The following is a 13,881-nucleotide window of genomic DNA, read 5'->3' as shown; positions in this document are numbered from 1 at the left end:
ATTATATTGCATCAGTTATTTGAGTCTTTATTTTTGCATGATACAACATTATATTTGTGCAATAATCATTCGAAAATAGACTTGAATAAAAGCATTTCAGGAAATTACACCCAATGACGTTGGAACAGATATAAAATAGTATCAGATCAATGTATAATACTATAGTGATTTTGGCATGCAAATGTGCCAACATTCAAATTGTGAAAGTAGGAACAATGTGCTATACACTGGGAGAAATCATTCATCAAATCAAAACAATATTGCATAAAGTGCTTTGAAACTGTTTTCTGTTGCATCAAATGATCAATATGAACTCGAAAGTTCCAAACAGAAAGTTGCATTGAACAATAATTTCATTTTTACTGATGTATGGTCACACATTTAGCTGGACAGATATTCACAATGACTTTACATTGATTAGCTTTTCTGGTTTATTAGTTGTTGCCCTTATCTCCTGCTGGTTTCATCCACGACTAGAGCTTTTTAAGAGCAAAGATCATGGCGACTCGTTGAATAGCATCACCTACAAAGCAAAGAGGTCATTAAATAAGAAAAAAAGAAATACTATGCATCATATACTATAATGTACTACATATGTATGAATGTAAAAGAAATTACTCAACAGCACTTTGAAACGGTCTAAATCTACACTGATAAAGAAGTGAGCTTCTTAGAGAGACTGAACAACTTTTCATGCTCTCAAATATTCTGCTCCTCACCATAATCATCCCCCCCATTAATTTATTAGATGTTTTCTGAGTTGAAGCAAACAATAAACAGAAATCAGAGGGAAAATGTCATATCCACCCAATTATACAGATTCTTGAATAGATTTTGTTTCTCAGCCTTCCCTTTTGTGTTTTCTGATCTATTTTCTCTTTCTATGGAAGATTTGCAAGTGCTCTTCTTACAAGTACTGACAACAGCTTTCTTCTCCTCCTTTGTCCCCATTGTTAGTTATCCATCAGGCTGAAGACCAATATATGCTACGGAACAGAATCAACAATGTGCAGCAACCTTTGTTTTAAATACTGCCAGAGCCGTATTTTAACATCTTTAATAACAGTAATACAGTTCAAAATTTCCAACCCATCGTAACTCAACCCCATCATAAAAGCTCCCCAAGAACACGGTCAAATGTGGTGTCAATCTGAACAGAGATTTATGGATGAGCAGAGAACAGGCTTGTGAGACAAAGTACAGATTTGCTCAGGCGCAGCCTAACCCTTGGTCTGAACCACAGGCATCAGTAAAGAGTTTGATTTGGAAAGAATCTGCTAATAAATGATCTAGGTAGGCCATAGCATGGCCCCCACTAGTTGGACTCAATTTCTTAGAGGGAAAATATTTCGGCACAAACCAAGCATGGACTAATTTTTCTAGCCAAGAATAGACCTGAATGGACAGACCAATTAGGCCAGTGTCCACTCTTCTTCATTACAGCCATTTTACTTGCACACCATAAGACAAGCTGGCACCTCTTACCCACAACCTAGACAGAGGGTGGAATAATCCAAAAACCATTATGAACACTTTCAGATATCTCTTTGATACATCTTTTCTTTATAACCGAGAAATCCCCGAGTGGTGCATGGTTTGATACTCGGTGGATAATAGACGACCTCTTATACATAGGACTTCTTATATATCTAACACCCTCCTGCACCTTGGTACACAGTGGATAGAAGATTGGACTTTCTGGTAAAGAACAAACTCAACAAATGTTAACCCTATAAAAAAGAATCTAACCATCTCAGGGGAAGAGAATGGTGGTACAAAATATGATTCAGGATTGGAAAGCAGACATAGTCTGCCTCCAGGAGACAAAACTAGAAGGCAATGTACAAGAATTAATCAAACAAATTTGGGCAGGGAGATGGATTAAATATGCATGTCTGGAGGCCAGTGGAACCAGAGGTGGAATCCTAATACTATGGGACTCTAGAATTTGGGAAGGGGAAACTTTACAAGTTGGAGCCTATACTCTGTCTTGCATGTTCAGGGCTCAGTTAAGCAATTTCGAATGTCATATTACTAGTGTGTATGCTCCCAACAGTCAAGTGGAGAGGAGGCTAGTATGGGAGGAATTGGCTGATGTAAGAGGATTGATGGATGGACCATGGGCCATCTGTGGTGACTTCAATGTTTGTAGATTTCCCTCTGAAAAAAGGGATTGTAGCAAGAGAAATTCAGCAATGAGAGAGTTCTCAGATTGCATTGAGGACATGGACCTCATTGATCCACAGCTAGGTGGTGGAAGATATACTTGGTACAAAGGTGATAACCATACCACTGCATCTAGAATTGACAGGATTCTGGTCTCCATAGAATGAAATAATCTTTTCAATATCCTAAAGCAGACTACTATGCAAAGAGTGATTTCAGATCATGTTCCTATAGCTCTATTCTGTGGACACTGGGAGCAATCCAAATCCTATTTCAAGTTTGAAAATTGGTGGCTAAACCAAGAAGGTTTTGTTGAAAGAATCAAAGACTGGTGGAATGCTTTTTAGAATTCTATGGGAAGCCTGATTACATCTTAGCATGTAAACTCAAAGCTGTCACAGGGAAATTGAAAGAATGGAGCAGAAATGAACAAGGAAATCTGAATTTGCAAAAGAACAACCTTCTCATACAGATGGCTGAGCTGGATTCACATCTAAACAGTAGAGCTTTAACAAAGGAGGAAATAGCCAAAAAAGCAACACTTATCATGGAGTATGAGGGGTGCTTAAAGAATGAGGAAGTGGCCTGAAGGCAGAGATCAAGAGCTTTATGGCTCAAGGAAGGGGATAGGAATACGAAGTTTTTTCATCAAACTGCTAATGCCCACAAGAGATATAACCACATTGATCAGCTGGAAGTGCAGGGGGAGACCATATCTGAGCCAAATAGAATCAAGGAAGAAATCATTTCCTTCTACAAGAAGTTATATACAGAACCTGAAGAGTGGAGGCCTTCTGAAAATATTAGCAATCATCCTACCATTACAGTGGATGAGAATGAAGTATTGCAGGCTGCGTTTGAGGAGCAAGAAGTTTTTGAGTGTCTAAAGATGTGTACTATAGACAAAGCCCCTGGTCCTGATGGTTACACAATGGGGTTTTATCTAAAATGTTGGGACGTCATTAAACAAGACATTATGGGGGCATTCCATAATTTTCACTCAACTGGGATGTTTGAAAAAAGCTATAATGCAACTTACATAGCACTGATTCCTAAGAAGACAGGAGCAAAGGAACTCAAAGACTTCAGACCCATCAGCTTAATTGGAAGCTTTTACAAGTTGATTTCCAAGGTACTGACAGAAAGACTCAAGAGAGTTGTGGATAAATTGGTAGACAAGCAACAAATGGCTTTTATCAAAGGCAGGCAGATAATAGATGCAGTGCTCATAGCTAATGAAGCAATTGATTCCAGAGTTACCCCGAAAAACCCGGTATATTATGCAAACTTGTTATTGAGAAAGCATATAACCATGTGAACTGGGAATTCATTTTAAGTATGCTGAGTCAAATGGGTTTTGGTGGGAGGTGGACCAGCTAGATCAAGTTCTGTATCTCAACTGTGAAGTTTTCAATACTCATTAATGGGTCACCTGAAGGATTCTTCAATGCACATAGAGGGATCAGGCAAGGGGATCCCCTTTCCTGTTCATCATAGCCATGGAGGGACTCAACAACATGCTGAATATAGCTAAGATAACAGGAAGAATTCAGGGATTTGAAGTTAGCAAGGTTGTTGGAAACAGTGTAGAGATCACACTTCTGCAGTATGCCGATGATACACTATTTTTTTGTGGGGCTGAGGAGGAGCAACTCTTGATAATAAGACTTATATTGGTGTACTTTGAAGCCATTTCTAGGCTCCATATAAATTGGAACAAAAGCCACTTGTATCCAATTAATGTGGTTCCAGAAATGGATCACCTTTCTCAGATCCTGGGAGGTGCGATAGGCACTTTGCCATCAATATACTTGGGCATGCCTCTGGGGGCTGAGTATAGGTCCATAGATATTTGGAATCCAATTCTGGAGAAATGTGAAAAGAAATTAACCAGATGGAGATCACAATATCTATCCTTGGGAGGTAGACTAACTTTGATTAACTCAGTTTTAGATTCCCTCCCTACATATATGTTATCTATCGTCCATATACCCTAGTCAGTAGTTCAAAGGTTGGATAAAATCAGAAGAAACTTCTTGTAGCAAGGTAATAAGGAAAGGAAAGGTTTACATTTGGTCAAATGAAGAACATTATCAGAAGCAAAGAACAAGGTGGACTAGGTATCAAGAACCTTAAATACCAAAGCAAAGCACTCAAGGTCAAGTGGCTATGGAGGTACCATCAGGAGGACCAAGTCCTCTGGTACAGGGTAATCAAGAGCAAGTATGAGCAACTGAACACATGGGTAACTAAAGAGGTCAACACCCCTTATGGTATTAGCCTCTGGAAATCCATTAGAATATTCTGGCAGTTCTCAGTAATCAATTAACTGTCAAAGTTCGAAATGGCAGAAAAACAAGTTTTTGGATTGATAAATGGATGGGTACAGTGAGCCTTAAAGATCTCTTTCCTGGCATCTTTGCTTTGGCTCAACACCAAGAGAAAACTGTTGCTGAAATGTGGTCACCACAAGGATGGAATATGATCTTTAGAAGAAACTTGAATGACTGGGAATTCAGAATGATTGAACTCTTCACACTTCTGGAGGGTTTCCAAGGAATCCAAACAGGTGAAGACTATTTATGGTGGGCAATGGGCACAACAAAGGAAGATACAGGGTAAAGGAAGGATATAAACAAACAAGTCTTAGGGAGAATCAAGACTTCAAATGGCCTTGGAAGCAAATCTGGAGAGTCAAAGTGCCACAAAAAGTGGCATGCTTCACCTGGCTGCTAGCCAATGAAGCAGTTCTGACATTGGACAATGTGGCCAAGAAAGGTATATCTCTATGCAACAGATGCTCCTTATGTGGTCAGGATACAGAGATAGTAAAACACCTCTTTCTACACTGCAATTTTACTGACCAACTGTGGCAGATTTTCCTTAATCTCAGAGGCATTTCCTGGAGTATGCCTAGTAAGATTGATGAGACTCTTTTCAGTTGGGAGGAGGCTGGAGTTGGGGCTACAAACAGAGAAAGATGGAGGATGATCCCTGCTTGTATATGGTGGACTATATGGAGAGAGAGAAATGATAGATGTTTTGAAAATAGGGACAACAACCTGCAGGAAGTCAAGCTTAAATGTATTTTGTTGTTCTGTTTTTGGTGTACAAATGTCTACTCCAATGAGACTGAGTCAATCATAGATGTTTTAGGGTCCATCTAGTTCCTGGTTTAGCATTGGAAAGACTAATCTTTTTCTTCTTTTTTGTAAATATGGTTTTTTAGTACTACCTAAGTACTGACTGAAATACAAATGTTACTAGTGTCAAAAAAAAGAATCTAACCATCTCTCCTAAAACTAATAATTTACACTTTGCACCTTACTGTCATATAGGATGAGTATTTATTGTGTTGTGTGCCTCATATTCAACATATCCTTAAGTCCTCGATATAACCTTCTCTTAGTTTACTCTCTCACGTGGTAACCATGGCCCTATAATCTGGGTAGAAACTCAAGTAGGACAGTTCCGTTTGTAAAGGTTTTTCATCGAGTGTAGGCAATCTTACACTGCCTAGCTGCCAATGTCATTTCTTCTTTCTAGCAACCGTTTGGCGTCACCATGCTGATAGCATCAGGACTCTTTTCAGAGACCGTTCTAGCGGAGTTACGCCTCTTATCTCTGACCATTCTGACAACACCGCATTCGTTTCCTGCTACCTCTTGATGGCACTATGCCTCCTTCCAGCCATCTCTTCAATAGTGTTATCTCTTCCTATCTATTGCTTAGATGATCTTGTGCTTCTTTCTCGTGCTCGTTCTGGAGTATGCGACCCCTCCTCCACGAGTTATTCAAGTCTCACTTCTTACTTATAAGTTAATAACTATAAGGAAAATGAAGCCCACTAGTTTAGCTACTTTCTTTCAATTATCAACAGCAGAGCAATTTAAACTGTTATCATACACATTATTGTAATTTTGTCAAATTTATTAATGCAACTATTGAGAGGTTTTCTGCAGCTTGTGAAGGCACAGTATATCGTTAACCACATCAGTTCATACTGCTATAGTAAAATAAAGATGTGAATTATTTGCCTCAGAATGTCTGGGAATTGCTTCTAGTACAGTACTCCCTCCATCCCAATTTATGTCGCACTGTTTGACTTAGCACAAAGTTTAAGGAAAGAAAGAAGACTTTGAAATTTGTTGTCTAAAACAAACATTAGACATTTGTGGGCTTATAAATCATTTCATTGAGGGAAAAAGGAGAATTTTAAAGTTAAGTTAATTCTAATTATAGAAAGGTGACATGCTTGTTGGGACAAACTAAACAGGAAAAGGGTGTCACATAAATTGGGACAGAGGGAATAGCATACAAAGGGAAAACTCAACTTCAACACCTAGTCACAAAAGAATATTTATTGAGTATGCATATAATATAAAGAACATCACAGTTACCTTGCCGCATACTGGACAGTTGTCACTTCTCTCCATCCACTCATATATGCAACCCAAGTGGAAGTGGTGAGAGCATTTTGTCATTATTTTTGGGTTTTCTTCAGTATATTCTGGAAAAGAGAGTATCATCAAGATCAGGAAATTAATAGTCAAGACATTCCTGAATTTTGGTAAACACTGAACTAAATTATAAAACGGAAACCAAATTATTTTAGAAGACAAATAAATTACAGGAGCTATTAGTGTATTTCCTATTGCATGCTGGAATTAGTATTGTCTACCCTATGATACTAGAGGGAAATATGAAAATGTTCTCACGGTTACTTTAGCAGATGGAGTACATAAATTACTCTGTAATGAAGTGCAACAAGATGGATCACAAAACACCTAAAGCATGACCTACCTTCAAGACATGTAGGGCAGACATCTTCATCTTCTGAAGAATAACAAATTTGAGTAAATTCAGTAGTTGTTTTAGCTGTTGAGAGTTTCAATGACTTGGAATTATATTCTTTTGATCCTTCTTCACATACAGACTCCTTCCATTTATTACCCGTACCCAAAGATTCAGAATCATCATCAATATCACTTCTTCGTAGTGGTTCAGTTTCCTCATGCGAGTGACTTGAGCCTTTCTCCCTTCTTGAGACTAGCCCATCGCGTTGCAAGCGGAAGTATCTTGGGTCGGCATCGTAAGGAAGTGGTCTTGGAGGAGAGCGGTACATATCAGATAGTGAGTTATCAAGGGATGCTGAGGAACTCAAAGATGTTGTACCTTGAGTGGATGAAGCAATGGCATGTTGTTCTCCTCTATGAAACAATGATGCATACTGCACGAGAAAACATGGAGTGCTCTAAATTCTATGGCAAATGAAGGAGGGCGAGGCGATTACATTTGGTACTTACCAATAGAGAATGAAGAAAGTCTTGATGATGATTATTTCTCTAAGATAATGTGCTTACATATACAGATAATAGCTACTGAAATGATGTTGCAGTATTTAATTCTTTATGGTACATGCATGAACTTTTGATGAACAGTAGCAGAAATCATAAAGTTGTCTTATTGCCAGTGAAGTTCTTGCTATGCCATGGAGGAGTCTCACGTACAAGGCTTCCCAGAGTTATGTATTTTCTGCTTAACCATAATTGTTGGCTATCGTTTCCCTTAGATTTTGGGACAAGCCGACACAAAGCTAACTAACTTTAGCTAAAAATTCAGTGCAGTTCTGTTTCACTAGAAATGAAAGAGATGAGCCTAAGTCTCTCTACTCAAGACACCTAAATGAGAGACTCTGATAGTAGACTGACACCTTATCCGATCAGATATCAAAATGTTGCTAAAAATTGAATAATTATGTGCTCGAGTAGCAGCAATGATGACAAGTTCAATTTGAACCACTCTTAATTAGATCAGTAGACATACAGTTTGACTATTCAAAGAAAAGTTAAAAGTGAAATCAGTTATGATTTGGATGTACTGAAGGGTAATTGCAATGGGGTGAAATACAGGTAGCAGAGAAAAGAAGATTGTACAACACTAGTAGAAAAAGCATACCATGTGCAAGAAGTTTTGAACAAAACATCGAAGGCATATGCAGTTCCTATATATTGAGCTGTTTGGATTGGCAAAATCTTCACATTCATCTCGCAAGCAGCAACAAACTGCACCCATGATGCTGTCTTCAATCAAATGTCCGAACTCAAAAACCTTCCAAGGCTATCATTGGCAATCCTCAATTCTTGTGATTGGATGGTTATGGATGCAAAACTTGTCACAGTAAGAACTACGGAAAATGCAATTGGGCACCCTCTCTCTTCAGGACACCCTGAATGAGTTGATGCCCTTCATGATCAAGACCTTAATAAATTCTTTTTAAAATTGTTGTGTGTCACCTGTACAAGTAAAGAACAACTATGATATAAGGATTGATAGACAAATACATGGATGGTTTACCTCAAATAACACATAATTCTTGCAAAATTGCACCTTCCGAAGAATGAAATGAATAAAATTACAGATTAAATTCCATATATGAGCAAGCAAAAATATGGGGAAGAGTGATTAAAGCCAAATATGAACAAGAGGATAGCTGGATGACCATGGAAGTCAATACTCCATATGGGGTCAGCCTATGGAGGTCTATCAGATCCCTCTGGAGTGAGTTGAAAACTCAATCAAGAATCAAAGTGGCAAACGGAAACAAAACCAGATTTTGGAAGGATAATTGGCATGAGGTTGGTATCATGGAACTGGTCTTTCCAGATATCTTCAACCTAGTACTTCACCAACAGTATACTATAGCTGAAATGTGGACATCTGACGGGTGGAGCTTGAATTTTAGAAGACATTGCAATGATTGGGAGGTTCAAAGAGTGGCTGATTTCCTCAGCAAACTTGATCAATTTCCTGGGGTTCAAGCTGGTGAAGATCATTTATGGTGGCAGGGCAACTCCAAAGGCATTTTTAAGGTCAATGCTGCATATAAAATTATGAACCAATCCAACCAGCAGATAGCAAACTGGCCATGGAAGCAGATTTGGAGGATAAAAGTTCCCCACAAGGTATCAATTTTTGTATGGTTACTAGCAAAGGAGGCCACTTTAACAGTGGACAACTTGATGAGCAGAGGTATGACACTGTGCTCAAGATGCTTCCTGTGTAAAGAAACAGCTGAGACAGTCAACCATCTATTTCTGCATTGTCCATTCACAGCTCATTTGTGGAGAATCATCCTAAACCGTAAGGGTATAGCATGGACAATGCCAGGCAAGATAACAGAGGCTCTTAGCAGCTGGGAAGGAATATGTTCACATGCAAAGGATAGGAGTAGATGGAGAATTGTCCCAGCTTGTATCTGGTGGACAATCTGGAAGGAGAGGAATTCCAGATGTTTTGAGAGCTTAGAGAATGATGTGCAGAAGATCAAGTTGAACTTCATCTTACTGCTATGTTTTTGGTGTAATCAAATTTATTCTAATGATACTGTGTCTATCATAGATGTTCTAGATTCTTTATAGCTAGAAAGGAAAGACACTAGAGCTCTATTGTAAATATGGTTTCAGTACTACCCAAGTACTGTTTTGATCCTTGAAATGATACAAAGTTACTGATTTCAAAAATAAATAAATAGTAAATAACTTTGTCAAACCAAAAGTTCTTATAAGCTGAAAACCTAAGAGTTGGGGATGACAAGCTTATGGCTTTAGGCTGATTTTATCTTATAAGCACTTTGAGTGTCTACCAAACGCATAAATAAGTGGAAAGGTTCCTTTAAATCTGTTTGACCAGCTAATAAGCTTAGCCAAACATTTCTTGTATCTGGTTAAGTTGATGCTACTTCTGGAGTAAGCACAGAAGCGGGCTTCTCTCAGCACGTTCTGAAACATGGCATGTTGTTTATGTATGTAATTAGTTTACGCCAGTGCTGAAGTCTAGTTTTATGTTTTTTTTTTGGCTTTTTAATATTCTTCTTATTCTTATATATCAAACGATATTCATCTTATTCTTTTAGTCTACCTTACCTTCAGATTTTGCGGTTATTCAGTGAATCCACCCAAAGTATTGGTGTTTTAAAAGGTGACTTGGCGGAGGCAAAGAAGCTTCTTGGTGCCCGTAACAAGCAATTGCATCAGTTGTGGTATCGGTCTGTTACATTGCGACATATTATCTCCTTGTTAGATCAAATAGAAGGCATAGCTAAGGTCAGTTATCTTCGTTTATATTTTTTCTACTAGTGTTGTTGCTATTATTCTTGCTTCAGATTAAATTCGATAAAAAAAAATAAAAAATTGGGATAATCCAGCTGCCTAGCACCCAACAAACCAAACAGTAAGCAGGAACCAAAATAGACACTATAATTTCCATGGAATTACATAAAAGAATTTTTCTTAATTCCTAATCTCAAACTCCACTCGTGTGAACTTAAATCTTAAATTGCTATTGTCATCTTAATTTCTTTGAAAAGAAGCAAAGGAAACTCGCATACTACAGTGTTAAAGACACAGCTAAACCGAAAAGAAGAAAAATTTCAACAAAAGAACATCACAGTGATCAAGAATTCTAGTTTTAAAAAATCAAGAAATTGCATTTCCGATCCCAAAAAAAAAAAAGAACTTTACTGTGAAAATCTCTGCATCAACCGATTCAGATGATACCCATTTCAGTTCATAAGAATTTACAATCGATTAAAGCTCCAATCAGTGGAAGATAGATAAAAGAGAGTGTATCCTAACACTGATAAAAAATCAAGACAAGTACCTGAAAATAGCGGAGATTGCGGGGATAATAGAGAGAGAAAGATAAAAATAGATGGATGATTCTATTCTTTGGAAGACATAATCCTAGATTTCAGATTTCAGAGGTCAAAGGGGTTTTTTTTTTATTGTTTCTATCTACACACTGAACAATGTTCTTGCTTTTCTTTCTTTTTTTTCGCCAATAAAAATTGCCCCAAAATCAATATGCCACTAAATAAAGCATAATCAATGCCAAAATAGTACTAGTAGTACTCGATAATTGTGTCACTGTAATAAAATGGAGTATATTTTTTTCGATTTAATTTGTTTGTACTGCTTTTGTTTTAAATTTATTTTTAAGAAAAATTCATTTCCTTTTTTATAATCTTTTAATTTAATTTTTTCATATTACATGTTTATCAACACAAGAAAAAAAAGATATTTGATAATAACCATAATATATTCAGTGAAATCTCATTGAGTGGATCTCATGATATTTAGTACATTCAACCATTCTATATATTTTTTGGTACCATATTAGTTGTCCACCCTACTATAAATATTTATTCTAAAGAAAAAATTACTTTGGCCAGAATGGTAAAATAACATATTTCACACTATGTTATTTTACATTTTTAACTTTAATACATTGTAATTAAAAAATGAAAAAAAGATCAGTTTATTTTAAAATAAAAAGAATATTATAGACTTTTTAAATTTCTGGCCAAATTTTCTGGTCATTTACTAAATCAAAATAAAATTAATTTACCACTATATTTTTCAAAAGCCTAAACAAATTTATAAGCTCTTCTTTTTTAAAAGAGTCAAAAGAGTGGATAAAGGGTAAATAAATGAAATTATCCATCTAAGGGCATGATATACCCTCAAACTTTGTCATTTGGAGCTGATATGCCCTCGTTATGAAAGTCGCTCATATATATTCTTACTGTTATACAAACAGCTCACATATATCCCTATCGTTATAAAATGAGCTTATATATACCCTTTATTTAACGGAAGTGGGAAAAAAAATTAAAATTTATATTTTTGACTTATAATTTTAAAAAAATTCTTGCATGGGTATATCTGATCCCTCTCGCAAAGTTCAAGGTATGTTTTAACCTTTTTTATAGAAAAATTATTTTTTGACGTCTTTGATTATCATTATTTGAGTTTCTTATTCTTATTTTATTTATTTTTCTTTCATTCCTTAGTGTAAAGAAAAAAATTTAAAACTAATTTTGTGGCTATATTATAATTTTAAACTATTTTTTTCGACTATATTGTTATTTAGTTTTTGTATTTGAAAAAAAATTTGGGTCATCTATAATAAACTTTACAAGAAAATTAGTGAAATATAAATAAATTTGACCATCAAAATAATAAATTTAAATTAGTCATTGAAACAAATAAAAGAAAAAAATATATATGTGTGAGGAGGATTAAATATACTCATATGAGATTATATTTTTTTTAAAAAAATTAAAAATTAAAATTAAAATTAATTTTTTCACTTCCGTTAGAAGAAAAGGATATATGTGAGTCATTTGTATAACAATAGGGATATTTATGAGTCAATTTCATAATGAGAAATATCAACTCTCTGGCAAAATTGAGGGATATATCAAACTTTTTTCATAAGAAATATGTAAAGAAAGGAATAGATATATAATAATTGATTAATGTAAATGGTGAGAGTATCTTTAATTGAAAATACATGATTAAAAAAAATTCTTTTTGTTTTATAAAATTCTATACCAAATAAAAATATGACACTAAAAATAAAATGGGCGGAGTAATTATTTAATAGTACACCAATCAAGACTGTACTTAAAGACAAATACAGTAATGCTGATTTACTAGCAGAAATCAAATATTATAATATTTGTGATATGACTTCATTGTATTGTTTAATCGTCCACTAATATTTTAAAGAGAATAAAAGTTGGTTTAAAATTGAGATTAAACTACTGTTAGCAGTACTTTGTTGTAGGTAACGACATTTAAAGTAAAGATGAGGTCATTATCGTTATCATTATTCATTAGTATTAAACTTCTACGGCAATTGCCGACACTTTATGCACTCAATTATTATTTGTTTAGTTGATGGGTGGGATAATAATTTATCATTCCTTTCATGAATTCATTTACTTGTCACTAACTTTTACAAGTCCTAAGAGAATACATAAAAAGAGAAAAGATTAGGTAAAAAGTATTATAAATATAAAAATTAAAAAATTAAAAATATTTAAAAATCATATACTATTTTGATAGTTTATACATTCTTGAACTAATACATCAATGATCAAACTTAAATTGCATCCTTAAATTCTTTCCATAAAAAAACATTTTTAATATATCCCAAAATTGAAAGTTTATCATTCTCGTGTTAAAGATTTAGAGGTATACTAAATAGTTAGGACTTTTTTCTTCTTAATATTTAAACGTGTTTTATTTTTATTTAAAAAATAATAAATATTTCCAAATAAAATCTTAAACTGGTCTAATATTATATTTTATAAAATATTTTGAATTTTTTATATAAATTAATGGTGTTGATGACTAACGATGGTGATTATGTGTGAATTTGGGATAATATTGACTAATGATGACAGTTGGTAATATATAATATTACTATGAATGATAATTATTGATTATAATTAGTGGATGTAATAATGATTGGTGATGATCAATGATGAAGACAATTGATTTTGGAGATTGACGATAGCAATGGTTATGGTTGGACTGAGGATGATGATTGTAAAAAGGTAGGTGTTGGTGATTGTTTTTGGTGGTAATTGTGGATGAAATGGTGGTTGTGGGTTGTTGCTGAAAGTAGATGGAGTAGCAGTGAAATTCTTAAGAGCCATGCGATATGATATCATGATATGGAATCATGAGATGAAATTGAAGGTTTGTTTGGACATGCGATATGGAATTTTTGTGTTGTATATTTTCTCATAAACATAAAAATCTCATAAGTTGTAAAACTATTAAAATAGCCCCAATTGTTTATTCAATCTTATCAAATAAACAAAAAATTATACAATCGCATAATAAATTATTACAAAGTTAT

The 13,881-nt window shown here is 35.0% G+C and overlaps 1 protein-coding gene across 2 annotated transcripts; it reads right to left on the bottom strand.

Annotated features, from left to right (window-relative positions):
- Nucleotides 1–136: 136 nt before the first annotated feature.
- LOC102600289 (E3 ubiquitin-protein ligase At3g02290-like) lies at nt 137–11,041 on the bottom strand. 2 transcript variants are annotated; one of them, XM_006338269.2, is made up of 5 exons: nt 10,828–11,041; nt 8,125–8,462; nt 6,970–7,396; nt 6,567–6,676; nt 137–523 (listed from the first exon to the last, which is right to left on the bottom strand). In XM_006338269.2, the coding sequence occupies exons 2-5, from the start codon at nt 8,239–8,241 to the stop codon at nt 497–499; spliced, it is 681 nt and encodes a 226-aa protein (XP_006338331.1). In that variant the 5' UTR covers nt 8,242–8,462; nt 10,828–11,041; the 3' UTR covers nt 137–496. The 2 variants fall into 2 exon arrangements, with proteins under 2 accessions (XP_006338331.1, XP_006338332.1); XM_006338270.2 differs by lacking the exon at nt 10,828–11,041 and adding an exon at nt 10,689–10,778.
- Between the last annotated feature and the right edge of the window lie 2,840 nt (nt 11,042–13,881).

This window comes from Solanum tuberosum, unplaced genomic scaffold (genome assembly GCF_000226075.1).
Source record: "Solanum tuberosum cultivar DM 1-3 516 R44 unplaced genomic scaffold, SolTub_3.0 scf00004, whole genome shotgun sequence".
Classification (NCBI taxonomy): Eukaryota; Viridiplantae; Streptophyta; class Magnoliopsida; order Solanales; family Solanaceae; genus Solanum; species Solanum tuberosum.
This window is presented reverse-complemented; position numbering and strand designations above follow the sequence as displayed.